The sequence below is a fragment of the Phyllostomus hastatus genome, unplaced genomic scaffold (genome assembly GCF_019186645.2).
Source record: "Phyllostomus hastatus isolate PE091 unplaced genomic scaffold, TTU_PhHast_1.1 phas_contig_17, whole genome shotgun sequence".
Lineage (NCBI taxonomy): Eukaryota > Metazoa > Chordata > Mammalia > Chiroptera > Phyllostomidae > Phyllostomus > Phyllostomus hastatus.
In genome coordinates this window covers 23,397,365-23,417,611 of record NW_025333664.1, presented here as the reverse complement: position 1 = coordinate 23,417,611, position 20,247 = coordinate 23,397,365, and the positions used below count along the sequence as shown (strand labels likewise).

The 20,247-nt window shown below is 45.7% G+C and overlaps 1 protein-coding gene across 1 annotated transcript in view; it reads right to left on the bottom strand.

The window, feature by feature from the left end:
- TGM3 (transglutaminase 3) overlaps positions 1 to 20,247 on the bottom strand; it is a 41,130-nt gene that overhangs the window by 6,558 nt on the left and 14,325 nt on the right. The window contains exons 6-10 of the mRNA XM_045833236.1: positions 17,497 to 17,674; positions 17,253 to 17,388; positions 6,722 to 6,825; positions 4,920 to 5,165; positions 1,094 to 1,402 (exon numbers count right to left, since the gene is read on the bottom strand). Of these exons, the coding sequence (XP_045689192.1) occupies positions 1,094 to 1,402; positions 4,920 to 5,165; positions 6,722 to 6,825; positions 17,253 to 17,388; positions 17,497 to 17,674 (973 nt within the window). The remainder of the gene's footprint in view (positions 1 to 1,093; positions 1,403 to 4,919; positions 5,166 to 6,721; positions 6,826 to 17,252; positions 17,389 to 17,496; positions 17,675 to 20,247) is intronic.

The window sequence follows — 20,247 nt, the reverse complement described above, 5'->3', positions numbered from 1 at the left end:
CAAGATGGGCTGTATAATTAATCAGTTTTTATTAGTTTCTTCTGTGAAGTAAATCGCCACCCCACCCTTGTTAATCTGCTTGGGAAGTTCCAACTCTTTGAGACAGCTTGAGGGATTTGGCGAATGTGGGCACACCTGCATTCTAATCCTTCCACAGAGCCAGGCTTTCTCTGCTCCATCTGCTTCCTTTTTGTCTGTGCTACCCACGAGTGAGGAGCCACTGCAACATGCCCCATGGTGTATTGCAACCCTTCTCAGGTCAAACCTGAAAAGTGATTCATTGTGGGGTGGGGTGGGGGTGGTAGCTACACATCCTAGAAAACGAGGTTAGCATTGGGTTTAGCAGCAGGAAACCTAGGCCCAAGACCCTGGCATTGCCACTTCCTAGCTACGACAATTTCTTAAGTGACTCACAATCTCTCCAAGCATCACTTTTGGTCTTCATAAAACAGGGATGCTGGAATCTATCATCTTTAGAAGGTCAACGAGGTAGTACATAAAGAAGTACTCTGCATGCCGTGGGCAGTGGCGTATACCCATCAGGCAGCGATTGTCAGCCTGTTTTCATCTCATGGCACACATAATCAAATTTCAAAAGATTTTGCAGCGCACCAAAAAATATATAGTATTTTTTTGCCCATCTGACCCCCAAAAATAGATATAATTTTGATTAATTCACATCAGACAGCTATTGTTGTGTTGGTTGTTGTCATTTTTAAAAATTTGACAATAAGGAAAAAGTGATCAGTGTCCTTGATTAAATAGTGAGGTATTGCATGTTTTAAAAATTCTTGCTGCACACCAGTTGTGCCGCACTGCTGCTGTAAGGGACACTGTGGTATGTCATTAATTGCCCAAGCCTCCCTCCTTCCTCTCCCAGGGTGTAAAAGAATTTGTGGTGGCAACACCCTAACTTGCACTGTTCACCATGACAGTATTTTCCAAAACCTCAAAATCCAAGGCTTAACCACAGAGGTCGTGTGCTGCTCCTTCCTTAGACAACTGAGTCAGTTCCAGTAGGAACTCTCCAACCCCAGCAGAACATCAGTGACCTTGGGTACATGGTGCCTCAACAACCTATAGGACGAGTTACCTTCTTCAGGGTCCAGAGACACTGTGATGGAGTCCTTCCACACCTCGTGGACTAGTGTGCCATTGTAGACGATGGTCCAGGCGGTCATGTTCACCGTGACCGTCTTCACGTCACTTGTCAGATTTTTGAGCATCAAGGCCAGGTTGACTTCTTTGCCCACTGCCAGTATGCCATTGACCTTGAATATCCCAGAGATGCTAGGCTCTCGTTCCTCTCTTCCGGCCTCGGATGCAGACGTTGGGCCAAATGTGCTGTTGGGTTTAAGCTTCCCCATTGCCTTGTCAAACACGTCTCTTTCTTGCTTGGAACCTGTTGGGGAGGGGAGACAGAATCATCTCAGAAAAGCGGTGGCAACCTGGACAAAGGACAGGGCCTGTCTGGACAGCTGGCCTGGGACTAATACTGGTTCCGAGGCTGCACAGAGATTCTGATCCCAGAAAATGGTTGGCCTCCCCTCGTCTCCTTTTCATCCTCCTTAACGTGAGGCTCACAGACCAGCGGGTCTACAGCGCTTTTCCAATCAGCCTATATTTCCAGGGAGCTGTAGGAAAAGCTCTATCAGCAACTGTGTAAAATTACTGTATGACCTGGTATTTTGCTTAGGTCAATTAAGTTAGATTTCTTTCTTTTTCTTTTTTCTGATAGAAATTCCCTTGTAAGACTTAAAGAACAAATAGATAATTTAAACATAAACAAAAGCTGAGCTGAAAAGGTCAGAATGAGTTCATACATTAAAAAATGTTATGATTTAGAATGGACTTCATTAAATTTATTTTCAAATCACTAATTCATGTTGTTCTGCTTTGTCTCTAAAGGTGCTTTAAGAGCTGAAGAGTGGCACTTTTGTCCCTGCCAGCTGACAAGAACTTCCCATGGTTGGTATGGTTTCAGGTCATAACTAGTTCAAGTTGCCGAGAAAGTTCAGGTTTCAAAAACACAAAGGCCAGGTTTTCTGACCCTGAGTCTGATTGTGGGTCCTGCTCAGTGGGATGGTGTGGACAGCCCCAGGAGAACGGCTATGCTGTACATTAAAGACCATGGCTGCTTGATGCTAAGAGCTGAGTAACCAACTCCAAGTGTCTCAGCCAGTGTTGACCACTTAGTTCACATAAGGCTCTTTGCCTTGACCTGTAGATAGATCCACTAGGACTGAGAAGGTATTGACCTTCCAGGAACACAGAACACGAATAGAGATACACAAAGAATCACCATGTTTAGCCCTGCCTGGTGTGGCTGAGTGGATTGAATGGATTGAGAACCAAATAGTTGCCGGTTCGATTCCCAGTCAGGGCACATGCCTGGGTTGTGGGCCAGGTGCCTGGTAGGGATGTGCAAGAGGCAACCACAAATTGATGTTTCTCTCCCTCTCTTCCCCTCTAAAAATAAATAAAATAAATCTCTTAAAAAAAAAGAATTTCCATGTTTATACCTGCAGACCATATTTTTTGTCCCTACCTTCCCCAACAAACCGGTGGAAATTTTTAAGACACTAGATGACTTATTATAAGCACTTTACAACTTAACAAGTTCTTGCCCATAAGTTATGTGTAACAACTGGCTGAGATTTCAGAGGCCAACTCATCAAAGTCCACCATGTTAGAATTAAGACCCTAAGAGGGAAAGCAACAGGCCCAAGCACATAGTCTAATTTGGGGACTAGAGACAGAGAGGGGGCCAGTCCCCAGGACGCATAGTCCAGGGTTCCTCTCACGCATCCTACTGAAAAGGAAGCAGGCAGCCAGATTACCCAAGCTGATAGCTCCTGGTGGGCTGGGTTCCTTTTGTTGCCTTCCCACTGTTTAGCCAAGCTGTAAGTCCACACCCAGAGCTGATGTCTGCACAGGGAACTGAGCCTTCTGTGCCCAGGACCTTGAAGCAGGCATGTTTGTACAATGAGGCTCAAAGCCTAGATACCTATATAGGTCACCTGCTGGGCTTACTCAAGACTAAGCTTCCTGCTACTGTTTTCTCCCTTGGTGTTGCTATTGCACAAATGCTTAGCAAGTCATTTTATGAGCTTTTCCTCCTCGGGGCCCTCAGGGACAAACTCGCATCATGAGGTAAGGAGAACTGGGCAACAAATGGCAGGACGATGAACTCTGCTGTCACAAAGGGGCTGGGGCGTTGCCAGGAATCCTGCAGGTGTTCCCCCAACCTAGCCACAACTGGCCCCATTCCATTGCTTAGGAGGCTTGCCTGGGACAGCCAGAGCACACGAGATGTGACAGTAAGATAAGGCACCCCATTGAATTATATACCCATGTAAGTGAGTAGTACACTTCAAAAGTCATTATTCCAATGAGGCTGCAGATGCTTAAGCTGTAAAAATCACCACTATTTATTAAGTCCTCACTCTGTGCCAGGCACTCCACTTGGCACTTTATGGACACCAGCTCATTTATACTGAAGACAGGCATTTTTACTCTCATTTCACAAGAGAGGAAAGGAGGGATTGGGGACCTTAAGAATCCTGCACAGTTCTAAGTGTTTGGGCTGGGGCTCACTTCCTGCCCTGGATGATGTGTTCTCTGGCCTCTCCACTTGTTTCGACACCATGACATTGTTGAAAATGCTCGTCCTACATCTGCCTTCCCCTGGCCTGTGAGTTCTGCGAGGGCAGAGGCCCCATCTGGTTGATCTTTGTTGCCTCCCTAGAGCTGAGCACAGAGCATGCACTTGGGGATGTCTCAGTCAGTCCATGTTTATTAACTGAGAGAAGGGCCATCTGACACCAACAGGGGCAATGGCCAGCAGAGACAGATGGGGCCAAATTAAGGCCACCAATTTCATTGCCCTAGACCCATGCCTCAAAATGCTCAGAGGGGTCATCCACTTGAACTTGAAGTCAGACCCTGTCTCCTGTGCTCAGTTTTCCTTTTATGAAAACAGGCCATCACAACAGCCAGCAGTTGCAGAGTTAGAAGGTTTACCTTAGGATGTACTATGGGCACCTTTACAAGAGCACCTTTCTTGACCCTCAGAGCCAACTGTGAGGATCCACTGAAGCAACTATTTCAAAGCATTTTAGGGGGAGAGCAATGTTGGCTCCATTAAGGAGTGACTGTGGCCTTCAAGAGCAAGCATTAATTTGCTCTTGGCTATTTCTAAAAATGAACATCACTTTCAAATGCAGACCTTTTGGCACTACTGAGAACCCCAAAGAGACAAGCTGTTGACTCTGACAGCAATTTCCAAAATAGAGCAACAAATGGCATTTGAGTTAAAGGGGGCCTCATAACAACTAGTCCTCCCAGTGACTTTGAGGGGACAGCATGCCTGTGGATGCTAAGATTTCAGGGACCCGGGCATTCTCACGATGTAGTCCCACCTCCTCTGACTTCTTGGGAGGCTCTGAAGTGTACATAGCACAGCCCCAAGGCCTTGGGGTCTTTGTCTTTTTCTTTGTTCAGATCCTATTTCCTGCCTGTGTGTCTTGGAGCTAGGGGAGTGGGCTGATTGAACAATCTCTCCTAAAGCCCTTGAGAGCCACCCATGGTGGCCATGGCCTTCCCTGTGCTGTTCAACCACCGAGTTGTCACCCTGTTTGTGCAATTGGCAAAGAGACACGGCTGGAGATGAGCTGGAATGAGAGCTGCCTGTGCCCTGTGGCAAACTTCTGCTGGCGCCAGTCTGCCCACGATGGTTCTGTCCCACTGGAAACAGTCTGGGGAACTGGGTGTTTGGTGCCAGGGAGCAGTCCTACCTTTCAGGCCAAACTGGCTGAGAAAGTGGGAGGAGCATGTGGCATTTTTTTCTTCCCCACCCTAAAAGCTGCCTTCCTGTCACCAAGCCCTGAGTGGCACAGCACCACCAGCGCCCATCCTACCTTCTGGGTACTTGTACTTCTCCGTGACGTCCATGCGTGAGTAGCTGCCTACCGCCTTGGTGCTGATGTACCGGCCAATGGTGTGAGTGTCCGAGGAAGTCTGCTTCGAGCTGTTACGGCTGGCATCGTAGATCCAGGTGATGCGGTCGGCATTAACCTCCGCAAAGATGAAGGGCATGTCGAAGTCCAGGTGCACATCACCCTCTCGGATACCGCTAACTGAAGCAGGGCCGCACTGGAACACCCCTAGTGGCCAGGGTGGAGAGGTTGGATGCAAGCCAAAGCCAGGCACATCTGCAACAGCCCACCCCGGGGCCTGTTCCTCTGGGGACCATCCAGAACCACCCAACTCCCTTGCCTCTACCCTGCCAAACTCCTTCAGCCTTGACAGCCTGCCCCCTCATTTGGCACTCAGCACAGACCCTCCCAGGCCATCATTCTATTCTGCAATGGTGCCCTGGTCAGACTCCACCAATCCTGCATTCTGTGGGTGCGTAATTCATTTTGACCCACTGCCCTTGGTCTTGCTGTCTTGCTCTCAGGGTTGCCTCTTTTCTACATCTGGAAATCATTCTTCCCAAATCTTTGCCCCTCTGTTTCTGGAAGACTTCCCTGAACGCTCAGCCGACAGGGGTCTCTTGCTCCTCTGAGCTCCCAAGTCCTGACCATCACCTCCGTTCTCTAGCACTCAGCATAGATAGCTCTGATTGATGATAGATAGATAGATAGATAAATAATAGATATACTAGATAGAGAATAGATGGGTGGGTGCATAGGCAGGTAGGTAGACAGGTAGATGGATAAGTATGTAGGTAGATAGATAATAAATAGATGACTATAAATTAGAGTAGATATATAGTTTCATTCTTGATATGCCCACCTGGCAAAAAAGCAAGGTGCAGCAGAATAGAAAGAAGAGCATTATCCCATTTGTGGCTACAAAACACATAAAAAAGATACACAACTTTGATGTGCTTAGAACGGTCACCTTCAACTGTTTTTTGTTTTTAAATCATGACCTCTAGAAATAGATTGTAGATCTTGGCATATATATGAGCCTGAAACAAAAGTTTCACAGGACAATCCTTACTATGTCCAGGGCACCCCGAGATTTTCTTTTCCTTTCCTTCTTCCCACCCCTTCACAGGCCAACCTCTTTCATGTCTGACAATGATGGTTGCACCCCACAAACTTGATTTTATGACCACTCATGGGCTGCAGTGAGAAGTTGAACAACAGTGGTCCAGAAACAATCTGGAGGGTCACTGCTCCCCCCTGCCACCCCCCCCCCCCGCCACATCTAATCACATTCACTGCTTCCGGTACAGAGGTGGCGGTTGGGGGACTTATTTTTCATTGTTAGGACCTTTGAGAGTGGCTTGAAAATTTTTTTGACCACATGCAAATATTACTTCTATAATTAACTATTTTTTAAGTTTGAAAGAAACAACTGAAAAGGAAGGTAACAGATAAGCTTGTGCTAAGAGGGACAGACGGCCAGAAGCGGAGCAGGCAAATCACTGTTGGCAGAGGGACGGCTTCTTTCCCTTGCTGCCTGGCAGGTGCCAGGGCCTCCGCAGCATGGGTGGCAGCATGTGGGCACAGGGAAGGCACTCAGTTAAATAGCAGGAGGGGAAATCTACTTTGAAAATATTTTGTTTTAATCCCATTGTGCCTTCCAGAGATGGAGAGGACTGGGGTGACTTCCCTGTGACACTGTCCACTACTGTAAAGAACTGAGAGGCTGTGACTTAGGGCCAGACCCAGAGAAGGGGGTTCTCAGTGGGCCAGTAGGGTGTTACCTTGGCTCCTCTCCTGGGGGGTGGAGTCCAGAACCTGCCATCCACTGTAGGAGGAGCCCAGGTCATTCCGCATAAACCAGGCTTCATTCCAGACGTGGAAGTTCCTGCAGATAGAACCAGAGACTGCACAGCTTGCCCAAGGCCACACCGCAGGTGAATGGCAAAAACCACATCTCTGATCTGACCATGCAGGGATCTAACACTCATCAAGTGAGTTCACCCTGGGCCAGCTGTTGTGGTAAATCTTGGTGAGCATCGACTCACTTACCTTATCATAGCACTGTGAAATGGGTAGCTTTTATGCCTGTTTCATAAAGTGGAAACTGAGGCTCAGAGGAGTTAAGCAGCTAACAGTGACAGAAGCAGTGTGGACCAGGCATGCCTAATTCCAAAACTTAAGTCCTTGACCACCATGCTCTCCTACCTTTCTGAGGGGCAGAGCAGACCTAGGTCTGAGCCAGTGAACCAGCAGGTAAGCCCACACAGCTTACTCTTGTGTCTAGGGCACGCCATTATATTCTGTGCTGGCTGAGAATGAGTGGGGCTGCAGGGAGAGTGACATGTCTGGTTAGGAGCCACAAAGCCTTTGGGTTGAGATCTGGACTGAAGAATGACCAGTCCTGAAAGGTTCTTCATCAATGGCATCTCAGTTGCTATGTCTCTGTCACTGGTCCCCTCTCTCAGCAGATACACCCAATTCGCTGAAGTCTTGTTCATTCTTGACTCTGCCTTCTCTCCTCTCCAGTCCCCCAGCAATGACATTAATATTGGCTTTGGCAGTCTGAGATTCAACTAGAAGAAAATGTAAGTCTGACGTACATCCAAGTTCTATCCAACTTAAAAAAAAAGCACTTTTTTTAATGCTCACGTGATGGAGAAGATAGTTTTAAGCAAAGAACCAACTTCAGAAACCATTAAGGAAAAACTAACTCATTTGACTAAATAAAAACATTAAACTTGCATATACCAAACAAACAAGCAAATAAGCAAGCTCTGGTTCTGTTTCTAACATGGAGGAGTAAGTTCATAACAGATAGTCTCCTCTGCAGATAACAATTAACTGAAAAATTTCAAAAGACAACACTCTGAGAATGAACAAAGTAGGAGGATTTTGGAAGGGAGTCAAAACCTGCAGGAAGTGGATAGCATGGGCTGAGTTGCACTTTTGGTGACTTTGCACTAAGACCGGCCAGAGCTGGGGTAAATGCAGGGCAGTATAAACTCCAACAGACAGCCCACATCTTTCTGACCTGAAGAAACAGAGTCTGGGCTAACCAAGTTCGCTAGAGAGTGTGGAGGAAGTCCTAGAAAGGCAAGATCAGAGAAAGGGAAGCCCTAATTTGTATATAAACTCTGCCCAAGCTTCTGGGTGACCTCTTAGCCATGCGTGCATGAGGCCAACTACAAGCAGTCGCTCTGAAGACAAAAGTACATGGAGACTTGAGTTGCTGCTCACCGCAGGCGAGACAGAGTTTGCAGTTTGACTCTACCCGAGGGAGACTGCTAAGACAAAATATCAGAACCCAGGCATACCCAATGTGCGGGGTACAATCCCAAATTACTCAGCATACAAAGAATTAGAAAAACATGACTTATCCTCAAGGGAAAATGCAATCAACAGTGGTTACTCCTTGTATAATCCAGACGTTGGAATTATTGGATAAGGACTTCAAAGAAGCTATTATAAATATACTCACTGAAATAGAGGAGAACATGTGGATAATAAATGAAGAGAGAAATTCTTGGCAGAAGCTATTTTTAAAAAGAACCAAATAGAAAATTTTAACTGGAAAAAATTAACATCTGAAATTAAATAATTCCATGGATGGGCTTATTAGCAGAATAGGGATGACAGAGGAAAGAGAAAGTAAACTTAAACACAAAGCACTAGAAATTATTCAATGTGAAGAAGAGCTAGAAAACAATTGAAAAAGTCAATAAAGTGAGGAAAATACATGCAACATATATGGTAGACAAAGATTTACTATCATTGATATTATAAAGTGCTTACGAATCAGCCCTGGCTGGTGTGGCTCAGTGGACTGAGTGCCACCCTGTGAACCAAAGGGTCACCAGTTTGATTCCCAGTCAGGGCACATGCCTGGGTTGTGGGCCAGGTCCCCAGTCGGGGGCACATGAAAGGCAACCACACATTGATGTTTCTCTCCCTCTCTTACTCTGTCCCTTCCCCTCTCTCTAAAAATAAATAAATAAAATCTTTTTAACAAGTGAAGTGCTTATAAATCAATAAGAAAAATATACAAAATAAAAGGTCAAACATGCCAATAATGGCCAAAAAGCAGGTGATTTTCATAAGAAATATCAATGATCACTGAATATGTGAAATACTTTTAACCTCACTACCATTGAAAGAAAATTAAAATGACACCGGGATACCATTACACTTATTAGACTAATAAGGATGAAAGCATCGGATGATATGCATTTGTTCTGTGGGAGAAACCAGCATGGCCGCTCACTGCTGGTAGGAGTTTAAATTGGTCTGACATTTGCGGAGGGCAAGTTGGCAGTGAATATGAGAAACCTTTAAAAATCTGTAGATGCAATGAGCCAGTAATTCCACTTCTAGGAATTTCTCCTATTAAAAAGTCTCGTGAGTGCACATAGATGTACATGGAGAGATGTTCACTGAAGCATTGTGGGTAATAGCAGAAATAATGGAGGAAAAGTTCATCAAGAAGGGAATGAATAGTCAGGTAAACTGGGGCACAGCCATGCAACCGAATGTCCCAGAGCCATCCAAAAGAATGAGCAAAATCAATCTAGCACTTATGGGGAGAGATGCCTAAAGTACATATAAGCTTATCAAAATGTATACAAATATGCTGAACCTATTTGGATTTAGAAAATTGTACATTAAAAAATCAGCCCAAGTTAGTCTCCAATAATTCTGTTATCTTAGATAACCACATTTTAAATTACAGTTTGGTGTACATATTGTGTATATGGACAGAAACTGGTGCACATTAAACTATGTTTTCCATGATTTATTTTTGTAATGTTTTCAGTTTCTATAATGAGAATTATTTATTACTTCCATAACTACAAAATAAGTGAATATTTAAACATGTGTATATTATAGAAGCACTAATAGCTAATACAGTACATGTCAACACACAAAGTTATTAAGTATTCTAATTGCCCCATATATATTGACTCACTCAATCTTCACAATGCTCCTAGGAGGCAGGAATAATTATCGCCCCTGCTGACAGTTCTGAAGGCTGGGGCTCAGAGCAGTTAAGTGTTCCTGGTCTCCCAGAGAGGAAATGGGGGGAGTGGGGTTTGAGTCCAGGCAGAAGGGCTGCAGGGTCCCTGCTTTCACCTACCACACCATGCTGCCTCTCTAAATTTTTTACTCCTTTTTATTGAATTTATTGGGGTGACACTGATTAACAAAATTATACAGGTTCAGGTGCACCGTTCTACAACACATCATCTGTACACTGTATTGTGTGTTTACCACCCCAAGTCAAATCTCCGTCTATCACCATGTATCCCCTCCCATCCCCTCCTCCACCCCCCTCCATCCCCTCCCCCCCGGCAATCACCACATGGCTGTCCATGTCCATGGGTTTTTTTCTCCTTTTTCCTTTTTTGTTCAATCCCTTCATTCCCCAGCCCTCTAACCCCCATTTTTATTTATTAACATAGAAATATATAAAAATTTATAAAAGATAAAATAGACAGCTCATCTTGATCCTATTCAGGTAATTAAAACTCAACACACACACATCTCATGTGTGTGAATATAAACAGAACACAATATCTAGAATGATCTATTTCAAATGTTCTTAGGACTGTTCTCTGGGTAGTTATGTCACTAATGACTCTTCTTGTTTGTTTATTTTTATTATTGCACTATCAGGAAAAGTTGTTTTCATTTTGCATGTTCTAAGAGGCTTTCCATGTGGACCTGAGGACAGGAGTGCACAGGGCATCCCCACTGTACAGTTTTCAGAAGGAGCTGAAGGTGCTCCTCAAGCACTGACCACGTGTAGTGTGACCCTGCTACATCCTTTAGGGAAAAGGGAATTAAAAAGTCAGCTCCAAAACAAGGCACAAAAGGATAAAGCCATAAGAAGTGAACAAACAGATAATTAAAAATAATACCAACCGATGATATGAGTGGGAAGTAAGAATATCCTTATTCATGATCATAATGAAACATAGGTTATAATAATCTTTCTGAAAGGCAACAGCCATAGATGTCAGAAGCTTTTAAAATGCCCATTCTGAGTCTAATCACAGACATGCTCAACACTTACATATAAGAATGTTCATAGAAGCGTTATTTACAATAGTCAAGTGCTGGAAACAGCCTAAGGGCCCATGAGTAAATGAGTGGATCAAAAAACTGTGGTACCTTTACACAATGGAATACTACACAGCAGAAAGAGTGAAAGAACTTCTATCCTTCCTGACAGCATGGATAGCATGGAGAGCATTATACTAAGTGAAATAAGCCAGGTGGTGTAAGAGAAATACTATATGATCTCACCTATAAGTAGAACCTAAGCAACAAATCAAACAAGCGAGCAAAATGGAACCAGAGACTTGGAAATAAAGAACAAACTGACAATGACCAGAGGGCAGGAGGAGGTGCTTAATGCAGGAAAGAAGGTGAAGGGTCAAGTCAAGGAACATGTATAAAGGACCTATGGACAAAGACAACAGGGGGGATGATTGAGAATGGAAGGTAGGGGGTGGGTAGGGCAGGGTAGAATAATGGAGGGGGGAATGGGGACAACTATAATTGAATAACAATAAAAAATTCTTGTTTCTTAAATTAAAAAAAAAGAATGCCCACTACTGTGTTCTTTATAATAGGTAAAAAGGGAAACAGATAGGTACCATAGAGAATGGGAAATAGGTAGCAGTGGGGAGGGTGATATGGTTCAACCATTCAACGGAATATGATACATTTAAGTATTATTTTTTTTAAAGATTTTATTTATTTATTTTTAGAGAGGGAAGGGAGGGAGATAGAGATAGAGATAGATAGATAGATAGATAGATAGATAGATAGATAGAGAGAGAGAGAGAGAGAGAGAGAGAAACATCAATGTGTGGTTGCTGGGGTTTATGGCCTGCAACCCAGGCATGTACCCTGGCTGGGAATCGAACCTGGGACACTTTGGTTCCCAGCCCGCGCTCAATCCACTGAGCTACGCCAGCCAGGGCTACATTTAAGTATTATTTTTGAAGATTATTTACTAGCAGATGGAACATGCTCATAATATAATGTTTAGTCAAAAACACGTGATTTAAAACTGTGACCCTGGCCAGGTGGCTCAGCTGGTTGGAGCGTCACCTGGTACACAAAAATGTTGTGGGTTCAATTCCCAGTCAGGGCACATACTTAGGTTGTGGGTTGATTGCCAGTTGGAGCTCATACAGGAGGCAACTGATTAATATTTCTCTCTCAAATCAATGTTTGTCTCTCTCTCTCTATCCCTTCCTCTCTCTCTAAGATCAATGAAAATATCCTTGGGTGGCAATTAAAAAATAATAATAATAAAAAATGAAAAAAAGTATGAAGTGTTGGGTTTCCAACTGTGGCAAAAGTAGGATGTACCTATCAATGCTTTATCTTGTGCCCATGCGGTGTAGACCGTGTAACCCCAATTCCATAAAAAGCACACAGAGAAAAGATTGGGTAGAAAATGATCAAATAGTAAAAGTATGTTAAAAATCAGATTACAGAGGATTTATATATCCTGAAAGTTCCTGTAGTTGTGAAAAAAGTCATCACAGAAAATGATCTCTAGGGAGACCCACAAAACGTCATTTTGAATGGCCCTTTAAGGTCAGTGAGAATTCACCCAGGCCGACGGAGGAAGCAAGAGAGGGGTGAGAAAGCAGTAACAGCGCCCAGTTTCTCGTTCCTTTTCTTCCTGGCAGAGAACCCTACAGGAAGGGCGGGTTGGTAAAAAAATGGCTCAGTAGCAGTTTTAATACTTATTTGCAAGGTGGGAATTTGAGACAGAGCAGATAACAAACACATCCTGGTTCCTCCCTGGCTCAGAAGCCAGCACTTTACTCCCACTTCTTTGCGATGTGTGTGCCTTTCAAAGGCCCCAGGGTGCCGCCATAGAAACCCTGGTTTATCTCTGTGTGGGCCACACTCCCAGGCTTGGCCTTCGTTCCTCTCTTGAGGGGTTTTAGTATCAGGAGCTCAGGACAAGGACAGGTGGCAGGAGTCAGAACTACCCGAGGACTGACTGAAAGATGTGTTCCTGACTCTTCTCTCTCCCTCCACCCAAGTCAATTCTAATGAAATCTTTGGAGTTCATAGACCAATGTCCTTAGAGACAGAAACCTAGTTACGCTCACCTTTGAATTTACAGGGTTAGGAAACCAGGTCTAGAAAGTGACCCAAAGCCCCTCCCCTCCCCACTGGTAAGTGCCTATTTGTCCTTCCAAACGTAGTTGAGATTTTACCTCCTCCAAACACTCTTTTTTGGACATGCCTAGAGAGTGCCAACCATACCTCTGTGCTATCTATAAATCTTACAATAACTCCATTATTTGGCTTTTTTTTAGTCCAAAATCGCCAATCTTCTCATGCAGCTATGAATTTTCCAGCATGGTCCCTGGGTCTCACTGCTCCTGGCACCCAGTGCCCAGGGGGGCAGTGAGGAACCTGCACCCTGGTCTGGCACACAGTACGTGCTTAGTCATGTTTTCTGAGTTGAACTGCTTTGGGGCTGGGGCTGCTCTGGGAGCCTAGGTTTCCTCGCCACGGATCTGAGCTAGGTGCTCTAGGTGTGCTGGGGATGGTTAAGTGATAGTGGGAACTAGTAGCTGTGGAGAGACTGCATTAGGAGCCAGGGGCTCGGGCTGATGGGAGGGGTGCCAGCTCTTCTCCAGAACTGGCCAACTCCACCTCCCTGATGACAGGGCAGGGCAATCCCATGTGCTCTCCACCCTGGAGCTCTATGGAGTCCACAGACAGAGGAATCAAGTCAAATAAATTAAGAAAGCAAGTCCGAAATGTCAAAATAAAGATAACCTTGGCCGGACTGTTCCAGATCTCTTGGTTCCTGAGCAGGCCCCAGAGAAACCCTGTGCAGTGGTCTCGAAGGGAACTGTACACACGAGCATCCCAAACACACTCTCTACAAAGTGTCTGTACTCTCAAGGAGCAGATACTGCAGAACCTGGTGCCTCTTAAGCCAAACCATTGTTCTGAGCAGAATGGCTTAGAAGAATATGAATTAAAGAAGGATCTGAAAGACATTGCTGAGATCCCCTGACCTAGCCCTTCAGTTCACAGACGGGAAGTGAAGATACAGAAAAGTTAAGGAACTAACGTGGAGTCATACTCTTACCTAGAGTGCTTACGTGTCTCCAGCTGTTTACTCTGGCTGCAGATCTGAGCCTTCTCTCCGGGCCCTTGTTTTCTCATTTATGAAGTGAGAGGGTCTCTCTCTAAGGTCCCTTCGAGTCCTCATGTTCTTTGACTCGGGAGAGTCTTGTTGAAAGAGCCCTGTGCTCCTGTGCTCCACTCCTAGCTTGGACACTAATACATGGTTTGACTTTGGGAGGGTCATTTCCCTACACCGAACCCCTGAGACAGGGTTTAGTCTTACAGGGAAGTGGTATTTGCTGCCCAAGTACACCCCGAGAACCCAGCTTTTCCACCTGCATGGGTAGGGCAGACGCAGCTTAACCAGAGCCCCTGCTGGCGCCCCATCAACCCTTCTGATGTCAGATTTCTCAAACATCAGCCAGGAGTAATAATAAAAATATTGTCTGGAAAAAAGAAGAAGATATTGTCTGGCATGTCTCTGGCACTCCGGAGTTTACAAAGCCACCTGGGTTCAAAGTCCAGCCTCACCGCTCTCTAGTTACATGCCCCTGGGTCAGCGAGTTTCCTCAAGTGTAAAATGGGGATGGATGGTCATTCTGGTGCCCGCCTCATCGTCTCTGAAGAGTAAACGTAAGTACCTAGAGAAGTACCTGGCACACAACAATTGCTCAATGAATTATTATTTACTGCTGTTACTATTATTAATTACTTTCAGATGCACAATCTCAATTCTGGCACTCCAATACTTTAGGAAAATTTGGACTCGTTTCTAAAAGCTTTCAACATTTGCAACATATAGAGACTCAGGTCAAAGTTTTCCTGTCCAAACCCAAACAGTCCTTACAAAAATAGGTTAGTAATTTCACTCCAGGCAGAAAATGGCTCATGGTTTAACACCCTCACCCTGGGTGGCATCCATGTACAGGGGAGAAGAGAGCTCCCTTGGGAGGGGCAGCTCTCCTACAAAAAACGGGGTTAGCCAAAGTGACAGAGAATCAGAAGACGAAAGCCGGAAACCTGAAGTGAACATCTAGGCTTAGGCCAAGTTCACTGATGGAGAGACTTGGGACCGGAAGGATGAGGCAGCTTCCATAAGTGCTAGAGCAGGATGGTGGTGGGATTGAAACTAGGACTCAGGACTGCCTGTCCTCAGACCATCCAGCGCTGGTTCTCCACCCACAGCCAGTAGGAAGAGGGGTGGGAGGAGCAGCAGCACCCACCGCTTTCTGAGGGGGGTTCAGAAAAGGCTGCTGGGTCTTGGGAAGAGGAGGGGTGATGAGACTCCCAGCAAAAGTCAGAGCTTTTGTGCCTGATATCCTCCAATGACACACACACACACACACACACACACACACACACACATGGAAGAAAGAAAAAGAAGAAAGACGGTAGAAACACCCTGGAAGGTCTCCATGGGACCATACTTCCCCGTGGTGACTGTATTTGGAATGAATTACGAAGCCAATGTGAGGCGGCAGCATCAAACAGTGATCAAGAGATCTGGGTTCCAACTCCAAGTTCAGTTCAGAAGCCCCGCCTTCCTGCTCCCTAGAAGCCTTTTTTGGTGACTCCCTCCCTGAGTTGTTGCACTGTCTGAGTCACTCACCGGGTGCTCCACACACCACCCCAGTCCTCAGTTAGCCTCTATGCCGATCAAGGCTTCCCCACGCCCTGGTCCCTATCAGCACCAGAAATGCTTTCAGGAGAGGGACTGAGTCTTAAGCTTTCTGGTCACTGCAGTTTCCTAGTGTGCAGGGCAATCACGGAAGGATTATGTCCAAAGGGACCCGTTGTCCTGCCACTAAATCGGTCACCTTCTTGGAGCAGTCATCTCCTTTAGTGAAGGAAACCAGGGCCAGGAATGGCATTGCCCCAACAATCAGAACTGGTTGCAGTAGGATTTTGGACAAAATGACAAACAAAAAGCCAAGAGGAAAAGATATCCATTTAAGAGAAGTTGGAGAACAACCCTTTGCCGCAAGTAGCAATGCCATTGGAGAGAAAGCTGTGCATGTGCAGATCCAGAGAGAGCACCCTAAAAATAAGCTTTGAACCCATGTGACCTTGGGGGAATTACATGAGCCTCATTCTCCTTCAGAGTGGCTTGTATCATGCACTTCCATTGTTGGCTCAGGGTCGTTGTTTGTTTTAACAGCGTTTCCCACTAATTTTTATTTTCCTTGGACTATTCCATTACTTACACTGAGCACACTTCAGAAAATTTGGATGTACTTATCCTGGGGATAACAAGTAATAAAGAACATTTTATACAGACTACCTCAAAGTTGAACATGTAGGAATAAGACAGCATCTGCCATCAGGTTACCGACCAGATCTATGCACGTGACTGTGTGTGTGTGTTTCTTTTGAAATGGATGAAAACAATGGATTACTGACATACGTGTGTTCTTTCTATATAGACACATAGGTACCCAGGTGAACATGCAGATAGACATAATTATTTTCAGTTGCTATCTGATAATTGGCATGTGGTATAACCTTGAAGAGCTGAAACACTATTTCATGTACATATACTGCTACATGAAGTTACATGTATATATATATAAGTTTTATGTAACTTCCAGTTCACATGTATTATACATGATACATGGATATGTGTGTACAGATACACGTGCACATGGTCTATGGTTGGAAATATATATGCCCATATACATATAAAGCTTCTTATTTTCAGTGGAATCCAGAATAAATTCACTTTTTATTCCATCAACCAAGGTAATAAAAAGTAGATAAGCATAAGAAAAAATGGGTAGCTTTTTAAAAAAAAAAAGAAAGTCCGTAAGTTATATGGATTATCTGAAATAAGGTAAATGTATTACTGGAAAATCAATAGCTTCAATGTTTATCTTCTAAAGCAGCATAGGGTCTAATAGACTCTATCAATTAGGGCAGTTTCTCGAGCCCATGAGGCACACCTGACATCACCCCGGGTATGAGCTGGCATCACCCTATCATCCAGCCGTGAGAGAGAGAAAACCACTGGAGTCTGCAGAACCCTGGGAGGAGCCGTGTCGGGTTCTGCTGACTGTGTGACGAGCGCTGTTGGTAGCCTTATCCTAAACACTGCGTTGGCACGTCACTTGTCTGCCAACTCCTGTTTGGAGCCGGGTCCCGGGGGCTGGGGTGAGCAAGACGCTGCTCAGATCTGGTGCTCAGAAAGGGTTGGACACTCACCATACACTATCGCTGCCTTTGTCCAGGGGATTTCCCATGGGGTCGTAGTACACGTCCACGCTGAGGTTTCTGTCTGTGTCGTGAGCTGAGTTGAAGTTCGTGATCACCCGGGAGGGAATTCCCAAACACCGCAGCACTGCAAGTCAAGGGCCAGTCTGAGGCCTCAAGTGGCAGTGGGGGCGACGGCTTGGAGCACCCCACTGCTGCCCCCCGACCCAGCAGAGGCATGTCACACCCAGAGTACCTGTGTTGAGAGTTCCAGCGAAGACCCAGCACTGGCCGTATCGGACTGGCCTGAAGCCAGACTTCTTCCATTCCTTGAGGATCTCCACACTGCCGTTCCAGTTCCTGGGGTCCCGGCCACCAACGTAGTTGCCACTCCAGTTCCCAGCTAGCACACCGTTGTCATCATTGCTATTGACCTGGGCAAGAAAAAAAAACTTCAAATGAATCAGTAAAGGGGGACATGCAGAGTTCAGGGGACGAGGTGGGGAGATGAGGAAGGAAGGAAGGAAATCAAATGGATTTCTTGTGTTTTTCTAGGTGGCTTGGGGATGAAAATTATAATAATGTTCCCCTAGGGGTATTGAGTAGTTTATGAATTTAAAAGTGCTTTGCTTGATGGGCCCTGTTTGTTGCCCCTAACCCCGTATCAGTCATGTGCAGCAGGCTCTCACAGAAACCAAGGCTCCGTGGCTTGTCAGGGGCAAAGTAAGTTCAGAAATCGGGCCTGTGGAGGATTTCTTTTAAAGTTTTTTCAGTCCTCATTCAAGGATATGATTATTGATCTCAGAAGAAAAGAGAGAGAGGGAGGGAGAAAGAGGGAGAGAGAGAGAGAGAGAGAAACATCAATGTGAGAGGGAAACACAGATCAGTTCCCCTATACACCCTGACTGGGGATTGAACCTGCAACCTAAGTATGTATCCTGGTCAGAAATCGAGCCCACAACCTTTTGATGCATGAGACAACGCTCCAACCAAATGAGCCACCCGGCCAGGGCCCTGCAGAGGATTTCTTGACACAACTCACAGGCTATTGCACAGGCTATTGTTGATATCTGACTTGGGGTTCTGAGGTTTGACACTCTCCTTTGATGTACTGGTCTTCTAAAGGATCACTTTAGAATTTTAATGACTAACTTCTTGGAAAGAATAAAGAAGGAATATTGCTTTTCATTCATTCATTCATTCATTCATTTATACATTCATTCCGTTCAAGCATGATTCTCATACAAGTAACATAACCATGATACAGTGTGAAAAGAGCACAGGGCTGGGAATTGAGAGGCCTGAGTTCCATTGTCTTCTAGAGACACATATTGAAATGCTTTTTAATGAAGTGATGTAACATCTGGGGTTTATCAAATAATCTGTGTACGGAGGGGGTGATCAGAGATGAAAGAAGGCTGGTGTGGGGTGGGTAATTGCTGAAGCTGGTGATGAGTACATAAGCATTCATTTTACTTTTCCCTCTACTTTTGTGAAAGTCTGAACTTTTCCAGAATGCAAAGTTAAAAGAGAGATAACGAAAGAGAACCCGGAATAGCAAGCCCAGCCTCAGCACTGTCAGTTCGGGGACTGCGGACAAGTTCATTCACCAGCCTGGGCCTTTGCTCTTCACCTTCCAACACAGAGGAAGTAGGGACAAGGGAGCTCGAAGGTGTTCCCTGCAGCCAAGTTTTCAGGGTTCCTGACACTTTCACCAGCATTTATCCAAACCCTACGGTGAGAGGCCAGACCAGGGTCTGCCAGCCTGTGAGCCTTGCTCCCTCTCTCTGTGGGGGTCTGCAAGAGGCAAGGCCCGTGAGAACAGGCGGTCTGGGAACAGAAGGGTCCTTGCCGCTGAGAGGCTCTCCCAGTCTCCCAGGGCGCCTCTGAGCGGTGTGTGAGCTCTGCATCCCACTCCAGGAGGGCCTGGGCAGCAATCGTGGGATCAGGCAAGACAGGGCCTCCTCCCAGGGGGAAGACAGTGCAGCCCGGCCACTGAAGCCGTAATCGGCAGGGTCATCTCTGGCTGAAAGATGAGCATTTCAAAGACCCACACAGGCCGTAATTAGCTCATGGCCCAGCCCAGCCAGGAGGCCTGGAGAGAGCAGCAGGGAGCTGTAGCTGAGGAAGTTGGCATGGAGAAAAGTGGTTAGTCCCAAGGGTGAGAGTGAGTCAGCAGCTGCTGGAGCCGGCTGGCCTCTCCCACCGTCTTCTGGGCCAAGGATGCTCAGCTTCATTAGTCACTCTGAAGGTCAGCTCTCCTTAACGTTGGCTTTGGCTTTAAACCCATCCTTCTTGGGCCTCTTGCTTGTCAAGGTTCAGCGCAGTTCCCACTTTCTCTCTGTACCTTTTCCCAGCCACCCTGGTTCCCCCATATCTCCTCAGTGCCTCCTTGTTCCCTGGGCCTCCCCACTCCTTTCCTGCAAGGTTCAGTTTAAGCCCTCTTTGATTACGCCCAGATATTTATCATCCAGTGAGAAGGTTGTTCAAATTCCTAACCTTGTAATTAGCTTGTTAGCTTGGATATTCTCCAACTCAAAAGTAAAGAGGCTGGGACCTGCCTGGTCCATTAAAGAAGCAGTTAAAGAAACCTCTGGGGTAATTACTTAGTTTCAGAGGATTAAAGATCAAGACCTCTCTGACTTTTGGCTTTTTAATATGTTGCCCTTGAGCAGGTTGGCCCCACATTTGGATGGAGGTGCTCTCTGCACACTGAGTGCAAAGGGAGAGAGTACTCCAGGATCCGGCGCGCGCGTGTGTGTGTGTATGTGTGTGTGTTGGGGAAGGGGGACAAGTGTCTCAGGTGGAGAGACTGTGTGAGTGGAAGGGCCTGGGTGGGCAGCTTGAGGCGTTGTTCTGGTTTGACTCACACACGGGCCGTGTGTTGTGAGCAAGTCATTTCCACTCCTGGGCTTCAGTTCCCCCCCGTAGATACTAATGAGTGGGTTGGCCTTTTGTCTTTCTAGTCTGACATTCAAGCACCCTGTTGTGGAGGGGACGGATCACA